Genomic DNA, 10,806 nt, shown 5'->3' with positions numbered 1-10,806 from the left:
CAATGAAAGTTTGAACAACAACTAAAGAGAGAAATAATGAATTTAGTTATATTACACTTACGAGACTTCAAAAATAAAAATCAATATTTTTTTTTCTATAAAACCTAACAAAATACAAAACTAAATATTTATCCACTATTATGAGCCTTCTTGATTTCTTTTCTAGCGATCCATCTCCATTTCAATGGTCTGAACGCCTTAAATACCAAAAAGAAGAAAGCACCCAAGAATCTAAACGCCGCCAATGCAGCAACAATCCATAAAATGATTGTCAAAAACGTACGTGAATTACCACTAATAGATCCATCAGCATTCACTTCGGTACCGTTTGTAAAAGTAGTCACCCCACCTGTTTCCAAAACAAACGCAATCAAAATCGCATTTGTCAACATCCAAACCAAGACAGTCATGGTACGTACAAAGGCATAATATGCATCATCCTTAATATTCTTCTTTTTTGGTTGAGGTACCTCGGGTTCCATAGCACGTAATGTTTCCAAAGTGTCCAAATATGATTCATTAACTTCTTGTTCTACTCCAGGAGCAATCATAATCAATTCATCAGAATCTTTACTCACCGATTTGGCCGATCCTAAATCTTTAGCTTGTTCTACTCCTTTAGTACCCCAAGAAACATCATGGATATTACAGAAGGCATAGATGTTAAGCACGTTGATATAGGTGGGTGATAATAACACATATTGGGCGAAGGAAGTGAACATGAAACTAGGTTCTCCAAACATAATTGCCCCGGCAAAATATAATAAATAAATCGATGCAGTGGAAACAATCAAATCCCGGAATTTCTCATTGGTGAAGATTAATGAGATGGTGAAATCATCTTTATGTTCGTCGATAATGGATGTGGCGGTATGGACGGCTAAGAAAATAGCGGCAAACATCATATATGCCATCAAAACGGCAAAGAAACAGGCAATGACTAGATAGAATTTCTTGGTACCTCTAGGAGTATTACCGAATGCTAACACGAATGTACAAACCACTGAACCAACATAGAACCATAGGAAAATAACGGCTAAATATTTCCCGATTTCGAAATGCATTTCAGTAGAACCTAAATTTGCAGTCAAGATTCTAAACACCAAAAAGAATGAAGCTAATGAAAACCAAGAAACTAAAATCGTGGTTAATTGATAATAAAATTCTAATTGTAACATTAATTTCCTAAATAATCCATGATCAGATTTCCAAATTTTAGTCCAATGGAAAACAGCATATGCGGCAGCAAACATTGACCCATTAAGCCATCTTCTTCTTTGTAATACGAATTCATCAATTCTTTCCGGGACATCAGTTTCAGCTTTTGCTTCATTAACATATCTCAATACATATCGATGACGTTTCTTGGCTACTAATTCAAAACATAAAATTCTATCTTCGGCCAAATACATATTTGATGTGAAAATCCCGGCTTCTTGATAATTACGTTCCTTAATCTCTCTTTCATCATCTTCTTCTTCATCTCCATCAGGATTAGTAAATCCATGAAGAAATTCACCCTTGAAATATTTCTCTAGTGGACCTTTACCGTTCACATTCAATAATGCTTCATATCTATATGCCGAAAACGCCCCCGGTAACACCGAAATAAATCCAAATGCCGATTCCATAGGTTTATCCAAAACATTAGAAATCTTATATTCGAAATTTTGTGCTGCTACTAAAGGATTAGCTAATAATTTTTTTCCTGGACCTAATGCTGCTCTCATTTCCCCACAAGCACCAGCCACATTTGGATCTCTAAATGCCCTCCATAAATAATAAAAAGCATCTTTGGAAGGTTTGGTACCACAATCTAATAACATGATAACTCTTGGTTGTAAAATGGGGGCAAATGCTTGAAAGCACCAACGATGAGAATTAATCTTACGACTATTCTTTTCTTTCAAACAGAAGATGAATTGAACTGGGTTTGAATTTGGACCAATATGGACTTTTTCATTCACAACATCAATCCCGACTGTGGAAGTATATTCGTATATATGGGCTTTGACTGATTTATCATTAATTTTGGATTTAGCATACCCATCTTGGAAAAGTCCCAATGCACGAAGTAAAGTTTCTGTACGTTTATTTAATTCCAATCTACCATCATTAACAATACAGACCACGATTTTTTTCCACGATTCTTCACCCCAAGCCGGATCAGCTCTCCGTGAAAGATTTTTAATATTTTCAAAAACACCAAAAAGAGTACGGGCTAACAATATTTCATCTTCATTATACATGGTAATACAAACCATGATTTCAGTTTCTCTGGGTGGATCATATAATGCTTGACGTAAATTATAACTAAAATTCATAAAATTTGATGGTCCACATGTAGCAGCAGTATATCTCATAAATGACATTTCTCTACCTCCATCAGTGATTTTCATACCATAAGTATCCAATAATGATTGAGGAGCTGGAGCATCAATTACATAATTACCATTGACTAATCTTGCCTTTTTGATAGTTTTTGTATAGGTTAATTTTGGTTTGAAATCATCCTCTTCTTCTTCTTCAAGAGTTTCTGGATGAGTAGAAGTAGAAGTTCTTGCCTTTTGGGTATTTCTTCTCTTCATACTACCAGCACGTTTAATTGTTGTTCCTCTTCTAACAATTTCTTCTCCAGTATCGGAAAACAAAGATTCATCATCTCCAAATGGATCTAAATCATCATCATCATCAGCATCTTGTAAAGGATTAATCATATAATCATCCCCAGAAAACATGTTGGGACGTCCATATGTCAGTAATCTAACACTTTGTTCTTCTAAATCAAAATCATGTTCTTCATAAGGAATATTCCCGGGACTATATGCAATTGGAGGATATTCTGGTTCGGAATTAGGATCTCTAAAAGTGACGGTTTTGCCTCTTTTAGGTCCACCACGATTACCACCTGTTGCAGCAGGAGGTGGTGATAAGACTTGGGGTGTAAATGCGCCTGAATCAAATTGATTATCATTATAATAATCGAATTCATCAAAGTTTGAATAACTGGGAGTTTTTTGATGACGACTAGTACGAGCAACTCCAGGTGGTACTCCTCCACCTGGTACTCCTCTTCCATATTGATAACCATAAGCGTTTTGAGGTGTAATGAATGGATTGGCAGCATATACTGGTTGACCATAATAATCTATGTTGTTATAAGATGCTCTTCTTGAACTGAAACGATTGGCATTTGAATGATGTTGATGAGGTGGCAATGGAGCAGTGGCACCTCCTCCTCCTGAATACATGGAATGTCTGTGATTGGCAGGATTAGCACCAGGCATGGAAGAAGAAGAAGCAGCAATACCAGCAGCAGCAGTGGGGATAGTAGTAGAAGTAGTACCATCTGATGAACTATTATTACTATCAGTATTGATTAAATTGATTGTAGTTGTTGGAATTGTCTTTTCTAATTCATCACCAAATAAATCATCATCTTCATCATCTGAACCACTTCTAGAATCATATGGTTTCTCAGACATTATTATTTGTTATTATTGGTTGTATGTCTGTCTGATTGATTATATTCTTTCTCTTTAGTTTTCTCTTTTTATCAAAAGTATAGAAAGAATGGAATGAATGGAATGAATGAAAAGTTGTGTCTGTTGTAAGAAAGATGATGAACACTTTTCCCCCCTAAAACAAAATTTTACTATTTATTATTTTATAATAAATAACAATGTAAAATGTAAATGTGAGACAATGGGAATTTAAACTTTTTTTTTTTATTTATTCTAATAAAAATTTAATTTTAGATTTTGTGTCTTATCGTCTTTTATATAACCAGCTATATTGGAATAACCTTTCAATTGAGAAATAACTTTAAAAATAGAGAAAAACTGTAATAAAGTAATACTTAGCCACCTTTTATAAATTGTATAATAAAAGAAATAGAATATAATAAAATCTATTGGTGAGACTTTGTCCGTAAATTAATCATCGATCTTTTGCATAAGATGAAAATGTCTGTCAATTGTGTTTACACTTTATCCCAATTGGGAATTATCATTATGAAATTGATTTTATATTTTTTTTTTTTTGCAACCTGAATAAAAAATATTTTTACCCACACTTATTTCTAAATTTAGAAACTTTTTTTTCCCTTTCAACCTTGCAACTATTAATTAAATTAAATTCTCTAATCTTTCTTACAGTCACACATGCACTATAATTAAATAATAAGCTAAAAAAAGATTAAGAAAGGGGGATTTGATTAAATCTGTAAAAAATAATTAATTATACAATTCAGCCCTTTCCCCAGATTATTTATTCAAATGAATGACTACTAGTCTATCAATGATTAGTTGTACAAGGCTTTAAATCAATCTTTCAATTATAAATTAAGAAATACTGCAAATGTACAATTGGTAAAAAAATCTATTTAAAGTTAAATCTGTGTTCTATCTAAACGCTTTTCTAAATACCCCTTTTGCAGTTTACAAACCCAATTCATTTTTATGGTTTTATGGTTTGATGTGTAGAATAACACATCCCTTTTGATTATGGACCCCCCAACTTACTACCAATTGACAAAAGTAACATTGATAATGTTCAGTTGTTAGGTAAACATATTAAACAATACTTTTTATGTTTAATTCCCAACAGTTCTAAACATTTCAAATGATATCCATGTCCACACATAAAAAAGATTAATTCACAACTATGAAACACTTGTCTACTATCTTCCTCTTTCATTTGTTCAGTAACTAATAACAAATGACGTCTTTCTCGATCTTCCCATGCTAATATATGATCATCCATTATAGTTGAACTACCATTTCCACCCCACATCAATTTCCCACATGATGAACATATCTTAGCTTTAATATTCCATCCTCGTAATTTATTCCCCTTAATAAGTATTGTATTCTTATAAATATCCTTATTCAACATTCTTAATGATATCTTAAGCATTTCACTCTCATATGAATATGATATAAATACTTCTTGTAATATCCCTCTAATATTAGACAATGTAGCAATCTTAGATTCTTGAGAATATTCTTGTAAAAATCGATTAAAAATCACCAAGAATGATTTCTCCTTTTGATCACCAATATGAATCAGATTTAATTTATAATCACTTATTGTTCTAAAACAATCATGAATACATTTATTAATGAAATCATGAGTAGTTAATTTCTTAGTATTATTGGCCATTTCAACTAAATTATGAATCACATCTAACCACATCTTCTCATTTAATGAAAAATCAGATTCAATTAGTATGGTATATGTTTGAGGTAATTCACAAATATTAACAAGATATGAAAGTATTTGTTCAAATTTATCTCGAATGGATTGGTTGTCTTCTAATTTAGGCGCAATCTTCTTCATATAATCCAATATACTTGTTTCCGCTTCAAGATAGTCTCCCTTTAGCACTAACAAAGACGCCTGTGAGTCAACAAGTTCCTTGCTACGTAACACATCAATACATTTATTAAACTCATTCTCATCATCAATTAATATAGATTGCCAATTTTGAACAAACTGAAACACAGCAGGAGAATCAAACATCGCCAATACTTCAATATATTTCCCCACAAATGGAATATAATCACGACAAACCTTCTTCTTCCCATCAAACAATTCTTTCAAATATGCAAACTCCATCACATCATCATTCAATTCAAACACCTGGAAATGCAATTGAGGACAATATTTATCCACTAAACTCACAAAATTCCCAATATCCAACCTCACAAACACCATAAAATTATTCTTAATAACCAGTATTAAAACCAATCTATCATTCGCATTTCTCGATCCCAAAAATGATTGCTCAACCATTGTCAATAAAGAATCCCCTCCTGACAGACTTTCATATTCCTCCCGAATATTCTCATCATTCAGATTCTCTTCATTCAATTTCTTGATCCATATTTCCAACGCATTCGAATATTGTCCTTTTGATTTATATATCCCAATCAAAACATTATAATACTTCGCCAAAGTCAATTTCTCAATCAAGAAATCCTCACCAATATCAGGGGCATAATGGGGTAGGAGACTCAGTAATGCCAATTCACAATCTTGCAGATATTCCTCTCCTTCATTACATTCACATAAAGTATTAATAATCTTAGTCAAAATCGATTCGGAAAGTCGAATAAATTGGGAATATTTGGGATAATTCCTTCCAACAAAAATCGCCAACTGACATCGATCTTGATCCGATAGATCACGTTCATTGGAGTCATATAGGTCGATTAAAGCCTCGGTGAGATATTGTCGGTTTAATCGTTGTGAATCATCATTTAGGTGCGGGTCTTCGAAGAATTCATTCATGGTGGATAACATCTCGAATGAATTGATTTTTAGAAAGGTGTATAAATAAGGAAAAATCGTTGATTGTTTTATACATGGTACCAGGTGGCCATTTCGAGATATGGAAGTGTTTGAGAATAATATATCACATATTTTAGTTTTGGCTTCTGATTCATATTTAGGTTCAATGAATCGATCAGTAGGATATTGTCTTCCGGTTAAGATATATGACATATATGTGTATGCTTTTAGATATTCTTCTGATTGGATGAATTCTTCATCTGGTTGTAAAATATCACTAAGAAAATCAATCAAGGGGGTTTCATAATCATGTAATAGATAATTCCAAATATATATCAAACAATCACGAAGATTATATTGTTCACATAACTGGATCGTTAAATCAATATCCAAAGATTCGATATCCATCATACACAACATATCAGTCAATAACTCACCTTTATTAGCTTGAATATAATACTCCACCAATCTCTTCAACAATAATGCCGGCAATGCTTTAATCGAATTCGTCAAAATAAACGGCTCCAATACACCAAAAAACTCCTCATCCTCCTCTTCTCCTTCTTCTTCCAATTTCTCAAACACCTCTTCAAGAATATCAAACCCTTTCGGAGCAATCAAAGACACAATCCGGAAATATACCCCCAAATACTCCCTCCTCTCCTCCTTTCCACGGTCCCTACTAAACAAATATCCAATCGACTCCCGCATAATCTGTTCAAGATATGGCTCCACCAACCCCTGTCGCCTCGTTTGATCTTTATCCAACCCCACCAAGATCAATTTCCCATCACTGGCACTACCATTACTACTCCTCTCCATCGTTGTGTAGTATTCATATACTGTCTCCAACGCGTCGGCATAGTTTCCTTGGGAGAGTTTTGTGGATATGATGTCGGCCCAACTCATCTGTCTGCCCATGAATATTTTCCGCTCCGGGAGGAGTGTGAATGCCAACAAGCGGTTTTTAAAACTGACCAAACGGTGGATGTTTATTTGGATTGGATCTTGTCCGACTGGAGTGAGTGATTTCCCGTCATAATAGAATGAAATCATGGTAGTGGTTTGGGATTGTTGGCTGAGGAATATGGTTAATATATCACTAGAGATCCATTTTGTGGATTGGATCACGTCGGAAGGATGGGGGGAAATCCATCGTGAGGTTTTTTTGAATGGGAGTTTGGGCACTGATTTATCTTTATTTTTCAATTCATTGATTACGGATATGAAATTCGGGGGGAAGGATTGATTATTTAATTCGATTATGGTGAGGACATTATTCCAACTATATGCGATTTTTGCATTTTTGATAATTTTTCCATTCTGAGATTCCATACATGGACACCAACTTAAAGAACCAACTAGTCCGTTTGGCGTAATATTTACATGTTTCGATCTTCCGATTTTGAAGTGTTGGATAACATTGGGGATATGGGAATCATTTAAAGATATGGTTGATACAATTGTTAATAATTTCGGGGTTAATATTGCCAATATCCCCATTTTATCAGTTATCTGATGGGATGAACCTAATGGTAACATTTCACTTGTCAATATTGAAAATCGATCATCACCATTATCAGTGTTAGTGGATAAATTGGCATCATTTTTACCTAGGATTTTCAGACAGGAGAAATATTTATTCATGAATTTCTTGATTCCATTATGATAAAACACCAACCCGGATTCATCAGTACTGATCAATTGTGAATTCAGATCATTTATGAATGATATATTAGTAATCTTACAATCTATTATATGTCCTTGGAAATTCTTCGTAAATCTTCCTGAAAGTGATATGGGTTGAATGACAAAATATGGTAATATCGACGGTATCCCACCAGTACCCATAGTAACTTTCTTTGAATTCAAATCCCATAATCGTATTTGTCCATTCTTATAACCTGCTGCCAACATAGTAGAATCAGCTGAGAAGGACATACAACTAATCTCAACCTCCCCCGATCCACCACCACCACCACCACCCGCACTACTCCTCGTTCTTTCATGTCTCTCTTCCTCCTCCACTTCCACAATCAAAACACATTCGATTTCTTGATGATAATTAAAAATCACCACTCGTCCTTTCTCAGTCGCCAACCCCAAATGAATCGCCGTCGCAGCCATATCCACCACTGGGCCATGATTGTCCACAAACCCCATACTGGAGATTATATCCGATATATCAGTCGTTTCATTCCATTTAAACACCCCATGCAAAGGTTCTTGATCTATTGGCTGATGGTGGTTAAGGTTATTATTGACGAGGTTTAGGGTGCTGAATGATGATTTCTTATATGAACGTAATGCCAAACTTGTCTTTGTTCTTGATCGGTCGTCGAAATGAAGTTTTTTGATTGGAGATGATTGTCGTATTGAAGATGATGTTGATGATGATATAAAACTGGATGAAGAATGGTTGGTGAGTGATGTTGTTGAAAGATTGAATAAGCCATTGGTGTCGCCATTGGTTGATTTCTTGGATGGTGTAGTTGGTAGGCTTGATGCCATTGTGTTTTGTGTATGAGTTGATTATGGCAGATACTGTTGATTTAGGAAGTTGATAGTGTTGGAGATATTTATTTACAACCGTAGTGAGATTTTGTCTATTAAAGTTTAATAGTGGTGATAAAAAATGTGACAAATTATCTGTCGCGACAACTGTCACATTCGTGATATGCGTCAAAAGCGCAATATGAAAAGCATCTGAATGCCAAGCTAATAAGATGAAGTAACTTTCTCGGCTCCGACAAGGATTGATATTTGAAACCACTGGTGATAAACAAATCCTACAATGTTCAAGTATTAAAAAGTTATTTATGAAAATATCTCATTTATATTGTCATCTAATCTTAATCTATAAGTCTAAGCTATTCTAATTTTTGTTTATTATTGTAGAAGCTTTTCAGATAGCTATACAATTGATATAAAAGTATAATAAATAATGCCCCAAGTTGAATCAGTACTCCTCTTAATACTGTATCACAAGTTCTTTCCGATAAATCTCTAAATACGGCTTCCTTCTCCCGAATCAACACTTGTTCTCGTCTTATTTCATGTAATTTCCCATGTAATCTATATATCTGTCTCTTTATCGAATTCATTTCTCCTTTTCTACTTGAATCTAATAATTTCGGATCGGTATTCATTAATTGAATACCTATTCTTGCCAATTTAAATCTCAGATCTTTTAGCACATCTTGATGATGTTGTCCTCCATTTCCATTATTTCCATTATTCCCAAACCATAGTCCTCCTCCTCCTCCTCCTATGAAACTCTTAGGAGTTAGACAAATCCTATGTTGCCCTGTTTCTAGAGTATTAAATGAGAATTGTCCCATTGCTACCCCACGTTGATGAACAACGCGACTATTAGAATTGAATACTTCTTCAACATCAATAACTACCCCAATTTCTACTCTATCTATTGGCGGTCTATATGATTGGGTTATTTCATCAAATATCTCGAGTTTATATTTTCCAGTTAGGATTGTTTCTTTATGTAATTCATGATAAAAGCATTTTCGTGTGTTGGATTGAGTATAATAATAGATTAAACCATTGACTATTTGGATGTAGAATAATAAAATGAATCGTAGATTCATTGGGTGGGTTCCTCTGTTTGGTGGTTGGTTTTCAATTGGTATGTATGCGTGTCGTTGCCCTCTTTTTGGGTGTAGCTTAAATAAACTTTTCAGGATTTAAAGTAGGCTAATAGTTAAATAATAAAATGAGTGAATAATAATAATAATTGCTTTGATGGGTAACCTTCTAAATTTCCTAAATTCACTTGACTAACACCAACATCTAACTATCAATTGAGTATAATCTCTCAAACTAAAATGATATAGTTATAAGGAAGAAGGAGATCATCCAATGTTTCAAAAATTGATTTAGTTTATTTTACAGTTTATTTTTTTTTTTTGGTTAGCTTAAATTTGCGCCGCATTGTGTTCCTTTAAAAAAGAGAACAATAAGATTTAGTTACACCTGCAGGTAATTTAAATCACGTGCCCTGATATTGCTTTTATTATACGGATTTTCGCAGCCAATGTTTATCTCATGTGTAAATACATGTATTCCAGACCAAATATAATCAAATAATAGATTGAATCCAGGATATCATCATAGCCAAAAAAGAGACGGTCAAAATAGATAATCTTCTAATGGATAATGACTTTCTTCGGTTGATGAGATGTCTTCCCCCCCAAGAAGTAACCCTCAATGAATTGAATTTCTAAGAAAATGGATACAAAAATTTTTAACCCCCCACTAAACTTTTAGATACTGGTAACAGTATTGGCTTTCCGGACCAGTGTTTTCCCTATCAATTAACATTGACTACTTTTTTTTTTATATATTTATGAATTTATTGTCTATGATTTAATATCACACTCTAAGAAATTGAAACACATTATTACCTGTAAATCAAAAGAATCAATCAAACGAAAAAAAAAAATTTCACATTTTACACTACCTTTCATTAATTCTTCAACTTAATAGACTTAGAAC

General features: G+C 33.7%; 3 protein-coding genes across 3 annotated transcripts; all 3 read right to left on the bottom strand. All coding sequences in view use genetic code 12, as the record gives it.

Annotated features, from left to right (window-relative positions):
- Nucleotides 1-128: 128 nt before the first annotated feature.
- Nucleotides 129-3,485, bottom strand: CHS8 (Chs8p; the record flags this gene model as incomplete). The annotated part of the gene is made up of 1 exon (XM_049410162.1): nt 129-3,485. The coding sequence occupies one exon, from the start codon at nt 3,483-3,485 to the stop codon at nt 129-131; it is 3,357 nt and encodes a 1,118-aa protein (XP_049260693.1).
- Nucleotides 3,486-4,554: 1,069 nt separating this feature from the next.
- On the bottom strand, nt 4,555-8,805 carry VPS8 (CORVET complex membrane-binding subunit; the record flags this gene model as incomplete). Its single annotated transcript, XM_049410161.1, has 1 exon — nt 4,555-8,805. The coding sequence occupies one exon, from the start codon at nt 8,803-8,805 to the stop codon at nt 4,555-4,557; it is 4,251 nt and encodes a 1,416-aa protein (XP_049260692.1).
- Nucleotides 8,806-9,164: 359 nt separating this feature from the next.
- On the bottom strand, nt 9,165-9,899 carry J8A68_006029 (p24 family protein; the record flags this gene model as incomplete). The annotated part of the gene is made up of 1 exon (XM_049410159.1): nt 9,165-9,899. One exon carries the CDS (start codon nt 9,897-9,899, stop codon nt 9,165-9,167), a length of 735 nt encoding a protein of 244 aa, XP_049260691.1.
- Nucleotides 9,900-10,806: the final 907 nt, after the last annotated feature.

Source organism: Hemisphaericaspora subhashii, assembly GCF_019202705.1.
Source record: "Hemisphaericaspora subhashii strain CBS 10753 chromosome Unknown scaffold204, whole genome shotgun sequence".
NCBI classification, from domain to species: Eukaryota; Fungi; Ascomycota; class Pichiomycetes; order Serinales; family Debaryomycetaceae; genus Hemisphaericaspora; species Hemisphaericaspora subhashii.
This window is presented reverse-complemented; position numbering and strand designations above follow the sequence as displayed.